Below are 16692 nucleotides of genomic sequence, written 5' to 3'. Positions count from 1 at the left end.
GAATGGCATTATATCTTTCTGTAATAACAGCAATCAAAGGCAGGCTTACCAATCTACTACCAAGTTCCTTGGCTTGGTAACTTTTCTGTAGGTCAAGAATGTTTGACTTTACCATCTTTCCTACTACGGTTTTGTGTAATTCTGCACTACTGTTCAACAAAAACTACTTGAATTTTTGGAGGAAAAAAAGGAGTATTTGGATTGCATATTTCTGCAGAAAGGTGGTGTGCATCATTCATACTCTTACCTTTTTGAGGAGCTTCATATTGTCCATCCAAGCAGACTTCAGTCTAGGAACAAAGGAATACCGGGTCTCCTTAAAGTATCTGTTCAATAAATCTGGGCATACTTTAAGAATATTCACCATGAGATCAGCAACCATTTCATCTTCTGTTGCAGTTTTTAAACCAAGCAGAAAGCGCAGAAGCACCACATTTCCTCCCCTGTTAAGGACAAAAAAATACTTTAAAAAAGAAATCCTTATTTTGATACTTTACATGTGATGCTAACTCTGCAACTCCTCTAACCATTGCTGGGGTAAATTCAAGGCAAGACCTCTCACACTGCTGCCATAATTTCTGAATTTATATTCAGAAAAGTAAGAACTGAACTCACTTCCAGGTTTTCCATATGACAAACAGTAATTACTTTTAATTAAAACCAGAAATATATTCTGGTTTCAGAAATATTCTAACCAAACTTCACAAATCTAAAAATGTAGAATTAAAACTTAAACTTGGAAGCATTTTCTGTGGTCTTTCAGTCCACACACACCCCCCCTTATTTTTTTAAGTTTTCTTCTGTATGTCCCTAAACAAAGTGAGAATACCACAGATACCAGATGAATACCAGTTAAAATTTTGCTCAAAGCAAGAAACAACCTGCTCTAGCACCATGCAGTATTAGTACCTGCTACTACAATCTAGCACCTTCTTTGCCCAGCTAATGTGATGAAGCATAAACCCAACCAATGAGAACCCCTCTATGGAATTACAAGAGTCTCAGTTTATCAGTCATAATCTTACTGAACACATATTTTAAACTAGTTAGCAAATGGAAACAGTAGGGCAAATAGGTGCTTCCAGACTAGGTGTTGCAGGCCAAATTCTGACACTATTGAAATCAATGTTGGCATTTTGCCAAAATCTGGGATAAACCATGTCTAGTTCTATAAAATGTAAATTAGACTAGGTATTTTACCACCATCTAGTTAACACTGCAGTTTTGATGCTTTATCATCACATAAAAAAACCCCTCTATGGTCCAAAATCACACCTTGCAACAAGAGACTTTGTATCTAGTTATACACAGACATGGCCCAGAGAAACATGACCATTGCCAAAGCCCCTATGAATAGGGCAGAGCACTCTCTACTCTAGCACACCGAGGTGTAAGGAGATCCAATAGTTTGATCTTGGGAAGTTAAAAACAAAAACAAGAAAGCCAATGTATTTCTTTTGTCTGCCATGGATGAAAGAGACATGGAAGCAGAATTCAGTAAAATTACTTGCAAAGGCCTGGAAGGGCAGACAAGATAACTAGTGAGGTCTCTTGTTCCTAGCACAAAGTTCACATACAGTCTCAACTGTCCAGTGACTTACTTGCCAGAAGTTCCGAGACTTGGATCATAGAAAGTTATGCCATGTTTCAGAGAGCAGCAGAGGTCCATTAAGAAGTTATGAACAAGTTCTCGTACCATCATCTTTCCCACCTCTTCAGAACCTTGAATCACCTATAAAAATCAAAAAGGAGTAAAAAAAGCATACGATTTTTGGTATCACAGAAGAAAATCTTATATTAATTTCACTCTAAATTTTACAAAGCTCCTTTTACAGGAATGCTAAAAGACAATTTGGCTTTTGTTCAGATTAACAAAAGAAGTTTCAGTTTCTGTATTAAATACATTAATTATTACACTACTTTTTGTTTCAAGGAAAGCAAACCTCACAAATTTAGGTACATACGTACTATTTGCAGGGCATTACTGACTTAGGGCATTGGCTAAGAAGACAGACAGGAAGAGATAGAGGAAAATCAAGCTAAAGAAAAGTAGTGATATAAAACTTACATAAATTGGGCAAGGCCATCCTAGGACTTTGAAGTCAAGGATCTAATATTTAATCTGATATAACCAACTTTCAGCTATGTAGGTCAGGTTCACTATGACGAAGTTCAGAAAGACCAAAAAAAAGATTAAAAAAAAAAAAAAAAAATCACCGAAACCTTCAGCATAAAGCATGTGAAACAAGCATGTGTATGTTTTTTGGGCCAATTTGGCAAAAGATGGAACCACTTTAATACAGGGCAAGAAAGATGGATAGCTAACAATGCACTGAATATGCCAACACTTCAGGGAAAGGTGGGGCATCAATGCAATTACAGTCACCACACAAAAATGGAAGAAGTGACCAAACATCCATGTCAAGCAAAAGAAAAAAAAGTGAACCCAGATTCCATTACCCAGCACAACTCAAGATCCCTACGAATGAGAAGTCTCTTGACAATTGCAGTTGGGAAATCACAAACCATATGACTCACAAGGACTGCATGGAATAGTAAGAATTTAAAATTACTCAAAACTGAAATGCATGTTTATGAATAGGGTCATAGATTTGCATAGCTCCAAGCAGACACCTACTAAAAATAGATCTCCTCCAAAAGGTGTTTACAGTATATCAGGATTGGAATGGCATAGGCATAAACATCCAGTAGAGAAAGTACAAGAAGTCAGTTGTTCAGTGTTATAAGTTTTGAGGAAGAATGGTTGGGCTTCTAAAGATCAAGCGTTAATCAACACAAAGCTGAAAAGTCTGCAGCCAAAACCCCAGTGGAAGCATAGAAGTCTTTCTACTGCTTTGCATTGGGCTTACAGCCACGTCTTAGATATTACCACAGTGAAAGAAGGGAAAAAAGAGATTACGTGATTAAAAATAAAAAAGCAAAATTGTAAACTATTTACGAGGAGATGACGACAAAACATCTGCAGCACTAACATACACCCACCAGCTGCGGCCCTGATCCTTGCCTCATCTATGACTTTAGGAATGTGATTTCATGGACTAATAGAATCAATAACAGCTCAACCTTCAGAAACCCTGTCAACCTCTCAAACAATGTAAGCTGAAAAGGCTGGCAACCATCCTGGGAGTTTAGCTCTCATATCAGATCAGTGTGTAGGACAAGAATGAGGTACGTGGTAACAACATTGCTCCTGATACATTCTCCTATAGAGACACAAATGTGTCCAGGAAACGGAATACAGTACTCGAAAACAAACCATCCTCCTCAAGCGGTGAGAAGCAGCAGAAAGTCAGGGCTTCTTTTTAAGTAGCCTCAGCAGATCCCTCTTCTTGAGCTCATCAAGGCTAGAGTAACTGGAAGCTATTTCAAAACCTGTGGGCTGCAAGCAGTGGGGAGGGTGGGGAACGGGAAAAGCAGGACAAGGACTAGGAGTTACAAAGAAATAAATTACCAGACCTTTAAATCCCCAGGGCTGACATCAGTAATCCCATTCCACCGGTAAAGTGAAGCAATGTGAATCAACACTTCTGCAGTAAAAAAGCGGACCTTCTGGGTTTTGGTGATATTTTTATTTTGAACCACCTGAAAACAATGAGAAAAAAAAATCAAACAAACAACTTTTCTATTTATTGCAAGTTATCACAAAATAATGGCAAATTAGCAACACACTTCATTCTTCTAGTACACACACAGCTTGCTCTACTCACTACAGCAGATAAAAGGTTCTGCCTGTCCTGTTAACACTTCTTTCACATGCTCCTGATCCCATCTTGACATGGTTGAAGCCATAGGGCTCTACACCAACTTCTGCAAACACTGCACATGCTGGACAGGACAGACTTTCAAGTTCAACTAAAGAGCACAGAACTTATTTAGAGTAGCACAGCCACAGACTTAGGATCATGGAAACCTGCTAGTAGAGATGGCAGAACCTGCTACAAATAAAGTTTGAATGGAAGTGAAACACAATGGAGGAAGTTCTCAAAAATTATCCTACTGTGTTTTCCTGTTCACATTTTTTTAATTCTCATTCTCTTTGCTAAACTGAAGGAGTCATACAGTGTGTTAGGTTTCATCAATAACATAACAGTACATGATGTATGATTCCCACGTGGGAAAAGCTTCATTTAGAAAACAAAGTTTCAAGGAGGTTTATTTTACATTTAAATGCTATCTTTCTTTTTCTTCACTTTCCATGGTTATTGCAACAGAAAAATGAAAGAATATTTTTGGCTTTAAACTGACAGTTGTGAAAAGCCTGAGTCTGAGGCAGACTCTTATGGTTACACTCTAAATTTGAAACTATTTTTTCTTCATTCTCTCAATTGGTCATACAACAGCTTGTGCAACATTGCTACAATAATTCAAAACAGAGATTCAAAAATCATAGATACTAGAACTAAAAATATTTTTAAAAACTTTTTTATAGAACTAGAATAAATCTCTCGTGCAGGTGCTCTACCCACAGCAGCAACAAGCTGGTGCATCACAGTGAAAGAGGCACAGCCATGCTCAGAAGCTAAGGAACAACAAAGCACAGGAAAGGCAGTCGAGACTAAACCAACTCTCACACCTTTCAGCAATTCCTGCTTTCAAGTTTTCTCTCTCAACCCTACTATATCACAAGGTTATTTCTGTCTGTTACGAAAGAAACAGAAAAAAAACCACTTTGAAGGGGAGCAGACTTACCTCTCCAACTACTTTCTGGTAGCAGGTGGAATGTACACTTTCTTTTTCACAAAAAATTCTCTGATCTTGGGAAGACAATTTTATGATAAGACTTCCCTTTTCCTCTACCTCGCCAAGAAATACCTTTGACTGAATTTATCTCCTGCAGCAGAAACCTTGCCATCCTAACAGTAAGCAAGTCCAAAGACCAGCTAACCAGGACCACAGGATGTGGCCTCAATGGAGCCCTGCCGAGACTGGTTGGGGAACAGTACCAGTTCACCGTTGAAGGGTACCACCCTTCAACTACAACCAGATAGCTCCTAGAAACCCATTTCACCCCACAGTCCCCATACTAAAAACACACACAAAATCCTTTTTCTCCTGGAAAGAAGATTGTACATCATTACCTGGCTCAGAGCTAACAAACCTACTCAAATCGAGCTGACTTCCCCATTTCAGCATGAGACACATTAATTGAAGGACCAATCTTACTGTCACTGGAAGCACCAAAAAGATTCCAGTTCTTCTGACCTTCAGGCTTGGCACTGATGCAATCGCAACCCATGAAACAATCAGAATGTGTTGGACACCGCACACTAGAGATGAGCTGAAATTAGCATCCACATACAAGCTGTTGCAATGACTTGAAAGTGGGCATTGAAAAAGCATAACAAGCTTCAGTCCTGAAACACTAATATGGCCAAGCTATTAATCTCCAACAAATATTATCAGTAATGGACACACTGACAAACTTTCAGAAGCAGCACCACAGTGCCAACATCTTAAAGAGCGGTACATTTTATGAGAAATTACTGTAAAACTGTTTCCAGCAGCAAAGAAAATAGAAAACAACACAGTTTCAAGGGCATATCATACCTTAGTTCTCAGTGTGGAAAGTAGAAGATTGACAGTAGAAACTTTGTCTTCCTTTATTTCAGAGCGAAGAATATCTGGAATGAAATCTAAGAAGACATTTCAAATGTTAAGTGAAAATGTGAAAGCTATTTTCATACTAAAAAGCTTCAGGGAATTCATACCCATTTCTCTTCAATGTCATATTATTTACCTTACTGTTATATTTAAGGATGAACCAAAAGGCCGCAATCAGAGTTCAGAAGGAGGATGTGTCTGTAACCACAGTGATGAACAAGTAATGCTGCCAAACCTACTCTCATCAAAACTGGCTAATTTGCCAACTTCGTTATTAACGCTTATTGCAACAGCATCTGTCAACTTCAGATATGTTTCCGGCCCCAATGTGCTATGCAGTATTTAAACTTGAGTAAATGCCTGTCCTTTCCATTGAAGGACTCACAGTTGTTTCACTGAGAGATTCTCAAATGTTTGCAGATTACATCTCCAACCACATGCACCATCTTTTGGTTCTTCTCTGCATCCCAAACACAGAGAACTTCAGAAACTTATAAAGAACTTCAGTATCTTACAAGGGAATGAAAGCTAGCTGTGCTGACTGTGTCTATGTGTGCACTGCCACTCCCTGTCCTAAAAGAACTGAACAACTGTGAGCAATTAAAGGAAATCAGCAGCCACCAGGGTAGCATGAACAATAGAAGTAAATAACTATGGCCTGCTCTCACTCCCTCACCGTAGAAGAAATTAATTGCTGTCAGCAAATTACTACTTTTTTTTTTTAGAGTATTTCTAGATCTCCTCTGAATTCTTCGTAACTTTACCAAGGGTCATAATTCACAACTTGAGAAACATTAGCAGTAGATTTCAAATCACTAAAGTCAACAGAAGTTTCACATCAACTTCAGCATGTAAGGGATCAAGTATTAATTAAGTGTATGTAAGATTCAACTTTCTGGATCCTCTTCTTCCATCAGGTCAGTTTGACCCCATTCTCTAACAGACATGGGTGTAACATACTCCTGGACTGCACTCCCATGTAATGCCTCCATAAAGGATGCAAAGGACGTTACACTGGTCTCCTGAATCATTGACAAAAGCAGTCTGATGGAGTACACAACAGTTGTCCTACATGAGGATAGAAAGGAAACTGAAGTACATACAGTCTTTAACACTTTTAAAAAAAAATTTAATGCAACATATCCACTGTTACTGTGTTATGAGCAAGGCTGGAGGCCAAGAAGTTGTTTTCTGCTTACTGACTCTATGACCTCAAAGTTATATTGCATTTACCTTTTTTTACATCTGTCTCATCAAGGGCTTTCTATTTTTGCAAAGTTTTTGCAGACAGCAAATATTATTCTCAAGCAGAAGAGGCACTCACTAGAATATTGAAGAAGTTTAAAGCTTTTCAGGTAATACGATTAAAAATATGTATTTTGTGCCTTATTAGTGCTGTTTAACTGGTTCACATTTTGAATTAGCTCATATTTATTATCACCTATAAAAGAGTCTACCTTAAAAAAATAAATAAAAATACAAGCAATTGTGAAGTACCTTTTAATTCCAGCACCCGTGTCAAGATTGCATTGTCACCAGCAATTAAAAAGGAGAGAGCAAACTGAATATAGGCCATACGGACATCAGGTCTCCCCTAAAAAAGATAAAAGGCACTGTTAGCATACAGATTGTACACAACTGCAAAATTAATACCGCAACAATTGATTACCCTTGTAAGTACTATAAACAGGTAAATTAAACTTCTATAAACATGTTGCACATAGCCATACACATACATTTACATACAAAATATCCACAGTATATTAATTTGAAAAACTTCTTGTGTTAAGCAGATCACAGTCTGTTAAAGTTAGCATCGAAAAGGGAGGTGTCCTAGTTCACATATTTTTCAATTCTCAGTATACAAAATACGCCATAAATTTAAAAAAAAAAAAAAAGTTAACAGTAGTTTCATGCCAAACCCTGTACACACATCACTGAACATCCTCACTTCTGCACCACTTGGTATACTGGTCAATTCACAAAAATACTCAAGAACGGTAAAGGCAGTAGTGCTGCCGCAATTTCTTACTATACAGGCTTCCAGAGCAGCACCAGTCTTGGGGACTCTTGCTGCTCATTGCCATCTTTGAGCTGCAGGGCATTACAGACATGTCTCAGCTATCACAGCTGCTCATGGAGCCACCCGGGTCATATGACTTAGGCTAAAAACCAAAAAGCCTTTAAAAAAGGGGCTAGTATGTTATAAAACTACAAATTCAGGCACAGTGGAAGTACTGAAAGCTTTGCCTGGAAAAGGATCATAGGATATGAATACAGAATCATAGAATGGTTTGGGTTGGAAGGGACCTTGAAGATCATCTACTTCAACCCCCCTGCCATGGGCAGGGACACCTTCCACAAGACCAGGTTGCTGAAAGCCTCATCCAACCTGGCCTTGAATGCTTCTAAGCGGGGAGGCATCCACAACTTCTCTGGGCAACCTGTTCCAGTGTCTCACCACCTTCACAGTAAAGAATTTCTTCCTAATATCTAATCTAAATCTACCCTCTTTCAGCTTAAAACCATTACCCCTCATCCTATTACTACATTCCCTAGTAGAGTCCCTCTGCAATTTATAATTTTTTGAAACTTACAGTGCAAAATTAAGTTGCATGTAAAAATGCCTGAAAGAAGATACCAAGTAGGCTAAATATAAGGCAGAAGTGACTCATGAAAGTGTTGAAAGAAGAAATAAAGAGAAAGAAATGAGATTCTGCTGTAAGCTTTGGGCCTGATATTTTTGTATTAAAAAATCACCTCTGATAGCCAGTTGTGACATAATAACTTCACTGAAAACTGAGCAACAGTAAGACCTTCAATCCGTTTTTTGAAACCTTCTTCCTTATACCTTACTTGCATATCTAATAAGCTTGTGGTGAAAAGACTACATCCAAGCATTTAAATTTAAGGGGTGGAGGTACTCCTAAAGAAAACTTCTGCAGCAAGGTCAAAACCCATGAAATTTGACATTCCTGAAATTGTAAAAGGTGGATTCAGGGAAAAAGGTGTGTGTTTCGTTTTTTGCCTTCTACTTGATTGCTTTAAACAGTCTCATTTGTCACCACAGGTGGCACAAACCCAACACAAATGTACACATTCATTCTGCAAGTCATCTTTAAAAACTAGAAACAATGTCTCAGCATTGAAAATAATACTGGATTTATTATACACTTCTATTTGGAATGACATATAAATATTCTTATTCTAAAACCCTGGTTAAGGTCAACCCTGATTATTTTTAGCAAACAGAGAGAAAACAAGAAATAAAGTTCCTTTTGGAAAAAGAGGAGTGACTTTTTCTACTTACTCACATATCATCTTTAAGGATTTCCACTAAGAGATTGTTTAAAACTCTTGGTTATATTTTCAAATGCAATTACTTTGACTGTACTAGTACTGGGCAAAATCCTCTCTCCATTAAAAATGCAGAAGCTCCAACCTCCATTTATTTCAGTGGGACCAAACTGCAATCCTTGCATTGGAAAAAAGACTGAGCTCTTCCCAAACACATCACTGTATAGTCTTCAGAAGTTTACCATCACTTTCACTCCATTTTAGACATTAAAAGGGTAGCCCATAGAAAAAAAAAAAATTATATTTCACCACAGCTTATTAGAAACAGACAAGGCACTTCAATGTTTTGCTGTAAATTCTACAAAGCAGTGTAAAAACAAGGTTATCCTGAGGAGCTCTGCACCCTGACAAGACGAGAAAGACCAGCACAGGATGGAAAACAAAGCAAGCTATACCTCAAGGGTACAGGCCAGCTGTCCTACTATTGCAGATACTCAGAAACATTCCCTGGAGATTTCCTATGTAAGTAGCTGGGAAGCTCTTGCCCCATAGATCAGTTCTGCTGCCAGTTAGAAACAATCAAGAAGCATTTCAGCCTGACATAGGACAGCAAGGAAGAGGTAAAGTCTTGCAGACAAAAATACAGCAAAGAGACATTAGCAACAGCTTAGTTTTAAATACTTGGCAGAAGAAAACTGATGGAGCCATGGTGCAGCATTTCATGGCACACAGCAGCTTAATTTACCTTCTTGCATCTTTTTTTCAATAATCCAGGCAGAAACTTATTATTGAAATCAAAATGGCTATACACATCCCTTGCTGAATCTGGCCCCTGAGCCACCATTGCTGACAACAGGGTAAGGCACACTCGGCTCATCCTAAAACAAAATGCAGAGGAAAACCTGCAGGTTATTTCCAGGGTGACAGTTATACAAACAACCAAATCAAGAAATTAAAATTTAAAGACCTTTTTCCTGTAAAAGAAATTATCCACTCCGCCTCCAACATCAACCCAAGCCTTCAGGAGTTTCAGGCAGGAAGCAGTTCTGAGTTAGTCCCAACACAAGCAACCAAGATAGCCATTAGGAAAGTATCCCTGGTCATGCAAAGCTCTTGCTGCAGTTGATGGGAGCTTTAGTTGAGTATGTAACCAACCATTTTAATGACAATCACAATACAGATTTAGGCCAAACACGAATGTTATTCTGCTATTCACAAAGAACTTTGGTCATGTATTTCTACAAGCATATTTCTTGGACAGAGCCCCCCAGTCCTGCAAACGTTTTTGCACTTTACAGCCACAAGCAGGTCCACAGGAGCTACAGCTGATGCTAAAGTTAAGGACACACACAGTGTAGGCCGAAGTAAGACTGCATTTTTTGTGTTTTAGCTGAATGACAGAGATTTTCTTCAGTTTAAGTATGCTGCATGGTCTTGTCATGAACTAAATCCCAAGATCTACACTCAGTTTTGCTTCTTGTTCACTGACCACTGGGAAAATTTGCCCGAGAAAATAGAAGGGAAGTTAAAACAACCAAAACCATTATTTTAGGCAATGATAAAGGCAACTGGGAAGAACGATAGAGGGAAGAAGGGAAAAGGGAATGACTGATTATATTCTTCCCAAAAATTAAGCTGTAATGAGAGGCTGGATATTCACTTTATAAAGGAAGAAAGTGCCAAAATTTAAGAACTCCTAAATTCATAGGAGTTTGCCATTAATTTCAATGGGAACATGACAGGGCCATCAGGTACAAGTCTGCAGATCTCCATCATCTGAACAGCCACTAGGGGTTATTCCCATTAGGGGTTTTGGAATCTGGCCATCATGTTTCATTCATGGACAATCTGCAAGAAGGCCATATGATTAAAGTAGAGATCCCATCTAGACATACCACCACGATAAAAATCCCTTTGCACATCAAAGAGGTAGCATAGAAAAAGCAGAGCATATACCATCAGAATACCATCAGAAATCTGCAGCCTCCTCTACACAGGTTCTAGAAGGATTTCTCCAAAAGCTGTAATCTTTAAATGCTTAATAAGAAATGCAGATCTTGCATAGTTTCGAACTTTATTTACAATATACCACCTATGCAGCTGTATTTGGGATTCTATGTACAGTTAAAATGCTTGTTGCAATAATATAAACTGAGTGGTGCACGAAGCATGGTTGTGTCCATGAACTGGAAAGCAGAAAATGGTTTTCTAATTCTCTCCTGTCCAAAGACTGAAAGACAAGTCATTGGCCTTGGACAAGCCACTTGCAGTCTCTGGTTTTTATTCTTCCTTCCTCTTCCTCCCAGGTTTGTATTTAAATGTCTCTGGCACTTGGAACTTCTCTCACTCTGTCCACAGAGCATGAGAAGTTGTTGTTTAGACTAGACTAGATAACACATGAGTGCTTCAATTGGCCTAAAAAGGCCTCAGATTTAAGAGACAGGAAAAGTTACAGAGGAAAAGCCAGTCTGAAAGAAAAAATTATATTATAAACACGGAAATCTGACTACAAAAAATACAGAGAAATAAAACAAGAGCAGCTCTTTTTGCCATCACAAGACAGACTGCTCAGCCTCTGTGAACTACAAGAAAGCCTGTTCCTCCCTGATCCAGGCAGTACATTTCACTTCACAAATGAAGCAGCATTAAAATAACGGGACTCAAGATACTATCCTCTTTACTTCTCACTAGGACAGGCACAACCAATGAAAACTACAGCCTTGGCAAAGCATCATACAACTTTACATTGTGTATTATAGCAGAGCATCCACCTTGCAAAGACTTCCACGTGCAATTATTTTATGAAATGTGGAACAGTATCGTTAAATAAAGGTGGATTATTAGCAGTAGGTCAAGCTGAATTTTGCAACGTCTTGTACACATGCAAGATCCAGACAGCCCCTCAAGAGCAACTGACAAGAGATTCTCCACAACAGCACAGAGGAGACTTACCTGTGATTTTCAGAATACAAAGCAGCATAGACCAATCTCATGTAGGAATGAATCAACTTTTTAACTATGTTCATTCCCACAACAGAAAAATGGGAGAGGTCACTAGCTGTCCTCAGTAAAATGGCTTCTAGAGCTTGAAAGATTAACAGCATCTGTAAGATACAGAAATGTGTTACTATCTGCCAATATCAGGTACGGCTTGAAATTATTAGCTGAGCAAACAGTAACAAACACCATTAAAAAAAGAGTAACCCCACCACAAGAGCAGAGCTTCCACTCATGAAGGTGAAGCTAACTTCTGAATTCTCTCCCAAATTAATGCTTCCTCTTCTAAGGGATTAGTTCTGAGAGTGCGAATTTTCAAGGAAGCCCCTATACAGATACTATATGAAAGACCAGAGAACCACAGGAGGTCAGCTGACTCCTCTTTTTTTTCAGTTGCTAAACTCATGAAATTCCATAGTAGGGAGGAACAACGCCTGCTGGAAGCCCAAGCCAACATGCTGACTGAAGGCCTGTACAATCCTGGACAAATAAACTGAATGTTAAAAAGGGTCCTTCCTCACCCATGAATTGAGACCTACATGCATATGCACGATTTATCTGCATATGCACAACAGCCACTTCTGGGGATGCAAAACACCAACTGCAGTGCAAATCTCAGCACAGGCTGATGGATCTTGAAGGCCCTTTTCAAGCTGGAGGCCAAGGCCTAGGGCTAATGAACCAATGCTTTATGAGACAACTGCTAGTAAGTGCACAATGAAACGTGCTGGAGAAAACCATCTGAGCTGCTCCAGTCTTGCAATTAACTCCTTCTAGACAAATCCAGAGTCCACACAGCACTGGGACTGCATTCATTACAAGCATTAGCCTCTATTAGTAAAAGGACTTTGAAGAAAGCATGTCATTGAACACGACACAGGTCATCATTACACTCAGAAAAATGGCAAAGACCAACAAGTGGAGGTTAAACAACAGTATCCAATTTTACATTGTAAGCAGATTTAAGTTAATAACGCTGCCCCAGTATTCACAGTGAAAAGAGGTTTTCAATTCTTTAGTTCATTCATCACATTCTGATGAGTAAAAATTGTGTCCAGCCCAGATGGGAAAAATGAGGTCAACTTTACCAGTGGCTTCCTAGAAATACTGATGTATCAGGGAGATGTCTAGTAATCTAAAAGGTACTTTCACTGGACTTTTTTTCTTTTGTTTGCTTAACTGCTTCTGTTGACCTCCTCATTTCATAAATCATCTTTTGATAACATTTAAAGAACCTTAACAGATTGATTTTGGCAGGACTACTGGTTGTGCCTATCATTAAATCCAGGAACATCTCTGCACTGAAAAGGAGATTTCCCACTTGATCAGTGCTTCTGCCACTGTGTTATCACAGTGCCAAATTATCAGTTATTTACGCCACAAAGAATTTATTCAGCGGTCCCTCTCCCAGACGGGACGCCCGCTGCCAGTCATTAACCTAGAAAACCCACGGCCAACTTACTTCACTTTCAGGCTTCCTTTCTCCATCCAGAAGTTTGAATATTTCAGCACACTCCATGGAAATTTTTACGTATCCCTCCACGACATCATATACTCCAGGTGACGGCAGCGTCTCAGCAATGGAAACGAAGGTCTCCAGACCTGCAATGCCAGAGTTTCACCCCAGGAGTCAACGCCTCGCCTGTGACAGGCTACGAGCCGCCCCCCAGGGCCGGGACACGCCGGGACACGCCGGCTCTGCCGCCCGCGCTGTGCGGCGGGCCCACGCCGGACGGGAGCAGCACGTGCCCTCGGTCCCGTAACAGCAGTCATCTTCACCGCCATCCCGGCAACGTCGCTCTGAGGACAGAAGACGTCTGCGGGCTCCGCGGCGAGCCGCTCCAGCTCCCGCTGCGCCGGCGGAGCACGCTTTTTCCTCACGATCGCACCCGCCCCGCCGGGCACCGGCAGGGCCGAGCACCGCCCGGCCCGCCGGCCGCCCCCCGCCCTGCCCGGCCCGGCCCCTCACCCTTCCCGGCGGTGGCGGAGTCCCGCAGCAGCGCCTTGAAGCGGGCGCCGTTGAACTCCTCCTCCTCCTCGCCACAGGCTCGCTTGGCCGCCGGCGCGCCGGCCGCGGGCACGCCGCGGCGCTTCACCGCCATGGCGCTGCTGCCGCCGCCCCGCGAGGGCCGTCCCGGAAGCGGCCGTGGCGGCGGCGCCGCGCCCCGGCAGGAAGCGGCAGCGGCGGCAACGGCCTCCCCCCCCCCCCCGCACCCCCCCCAGCCGCGGCCCCGCTGCCGGCGGCGGGGGGGGGCGGTGGTGCGCCCTGCCCGGGGAGGGGTGAGCTGGACCCGGGCCCCGAGCGAGAGCTGCCGGCTGGCAGCAGCGGGGCCGCGCCTCTCCCGCCCCGAGGAGCCGAGGCCCGGCTGCAGCACGCGAGGGCGGCCTCTCCGGCCCCCGCCCGCCCCGGCACCGATCTCTCTCCGTGAGGTTTCTCGGCCTCGCTGCTCCTCCCGCCTCTGCCCCAGCTGCTTTGCGGCTCGCACGGAGCCCACTGCCCCGCGGGCTCCCCCGGCCTTCCCCTGGGGGCTTTCCTGGTGGAAGAGGCCCCCGCTCCGAAATGCCCCTCCGGTGGCGCGGGCGGAGTTTTGCGAGGCAGCCGTGGGCGCTTGGCCGCTCGTTTCTGCTGATGGACCTGTCCCTGTCGCGCATTTCAGCTGGCACTTCCTTGCCCGAAACTACCCTGTGCGTGGGGTTATCGCTTGCCAGAGAGCTGCCCGCCCAGCGGGGCATGCAGTCCCCGGGGCGAAAAGCAAAGGCGCTGGGTAGGTCTGCGTGTACAAAAGCGTGGACTACCCTTTGCGCGTTGTGGGTGCGCGTTTGGTGTCAGAGCAGTCGGTGCCCAAGTTGACGAAAGGAGTTAAGAACAGTTATCACACCTTTTCTTTCCCCCCACTTCTCTCTGAGGATGCGTCAGTCGCCTCCTTTGACGTGCAGCCACACAGCCGGGACTGGCACCACTGAGGGGTGAAAGCTCCTGGAGTGGCGGGACTGCAAAAGCAGATCTCCAGCACCCTGCAACAGTCTCTCATCCGTTGCTGCTTGCAAGGCCGAGCAGGTTTTTGTCTCCACTGGCATCACAGTTTCACAGGACTGCAGTCCCATGCAGTCCTGAACCAAGGAGACACAAACGTCGGAGTGGAAGGGGAAAGCAGAGGGTGCCAGGAAGCAGGGAGAGGAGAGAACTTCAGATATTAGAGAAAAGGTAAAATGATTGTCATTTGCAAAAGCAATAGACATAGACTGCTTTCCAATTAACAGGCCGTGTTTCCATTACATTTTTAAATCTGTCTGGTTAAAATGTCTTATATAAACACTAACCATTACAAACAAATAGTGAGATGCTATACAAGGGTACTGGTTGCCTGTCAGCCTATTAAACACACTACTCAAGGTGACCAAATATATTGTTCTTTAGGCTTAAATTGAAACCAGAGATTTTGCTTTCAGCAAGAGTTATTCCAGGAGAAGCATGGTGATAAGGAGGAATGGAAAAAGTCTAATTCCGATAAACTGTTAGATATGAAATGCCAACAGTTGAAATAGTAGTGGAAGATACAGAAGATTGTTATGTCATGTCAGTAAGAGAAAATTAAAATCAAGTTAGAGAACTATGCAAAGTGAATTATTTCTCCTATTTACAAGTAATAATTAAAAGCAATATTAATATTTTCCTGGTTTTCCTGACATGAGTTTTTGTTAAAACTGTTTTTTTTAACAAAATACTGTTAAAAAAAAGTGATCCAGAAGAGGGCAACATTAGCAGCCATTCTAAGATTTAGGATGGACAAATTTGTTTAAAGTTCATGGGATATGCTGCGGTATTTTGAGAACAGATGGTGGAGTAAAATAAAATAAGGTGAAGTTAGAAAGCAGAAAAGGGTAAAATAAAAGGAGTACATGAGACTGAGGGGGGGAGAAATGTGAAAATACAAATTGCTAGATACTAGGTACAAGGGCTTTTTAAAAGTAACTAAGAAGGAGGCTAAAAAGCATCTTAATGCTGCCAGTTACATCACACTCCAAGCTCTGCTAATTATTCATATTTCCAGAAATACTTAAATTTTAACTCAGTAGATTTCAACTATTTTTTCTGCTTCTTTTGATAGCAGTTTCATTTGGAATTCACCATAGTATAGCAAATTCTATGCAAAGGCACACACTGTTCAATTCTTCCATAAAAACAGTATTGATTGGTTGTTCTGGATGATGGGAATCCTTTGTTTCAACCTTACAGTTTTCTTGACAATTAATTGAAGCTATGCATATATACAAATACATTTGCAATTCCAGAAATTGGGGGGCACATAATATGGAAAGTAAATAACATTCTCAAGAGGGAGTTGTTTTGTTTCTAAGGGCATGAAAAGGAAGGCTAGAGCTAGCAGAACTGGAAAAAAAAAATTAACACAGCTTTTAAAAGGCTCAAAGAACCCATACTGGTATCTTCCAGGTAAAAGTCATAGTTGTCAGACTTACAAGCCTGATCACTATCATCACACCATATTTCATAGAATATCTAGTATAAAAATATTACTGCAAAATGCTAGCGAAAATTATTTTAATTTCAACTTTAAATTCAATTACTCTCTCTCCTTGCTGCCCGAGTAGCTGTCATAGGCTTTAATGAGGATGGTGAGGAAGACTGTTAGTTTCACTTCAAGCCAGATTACTTCCACGTTCTTGCCATAGTGTACGTTGAAGCCTATGTCCTTTTCTTTCTCTATTATACCTATCACAGTTTTCCTCCCCCAAGTTTGTTTTCTGGCAAGCTCC

At 41.4% G+C, this 16692-nt stretch overlaps 1 protein-coding gene across 1 annotated transcript in view; it reads right to left on the bottom strand.

Moving 5' to 3' along the window:
• URB1 (URB1 ribosome biogenesis homolog) overlaps positions 1-14035 on the bottom strand; it is a 57859-nt gene extending 43824 nt beyond the window's left edge. The window contains 9 exon segments of the mRNA XM_075033827.1: positions 248-443; positions 1602-1732; positions 3478-3603; positions 5569-5654; positions 7120-7216; positions 9665-9797; positions 11872-12023; positions 13379-13518; positions 13886-14035. Of these exon segments, the coding sequence (XP_074889928.1) occupies positions 248-443; positions 1602-1732; positions 3478-3603; positions 5569-5654; positions 7120-7216; positions 9665-9797; positions 11872-12023; positions 13379-13518; positions 13886-14018 (1194 nt within the window). The 5' untranslated portion in view covers positions 14019-14035.
• Positions 14036-16692: the final 2657 nt, after the last annotated feature.

The sequence above is a fragment of the Buteo buteo genome, chromosome 8 (assembly GCF_964188355.1).
Source record: "Buteo buteo chromosome 8, bButBut1.hap1.1, whole genome shotgun sequence".
NCBI classification, from domain to species: domain Eukaryota; kingdom Metazoa; phylum Chordata; class Aves; order Accipitriformes; family Accipitridae; genus Buteo; species Buteo buteo.
This window is presented reverse-complemented; position numbering and strand designations above follow the sequence as displayed.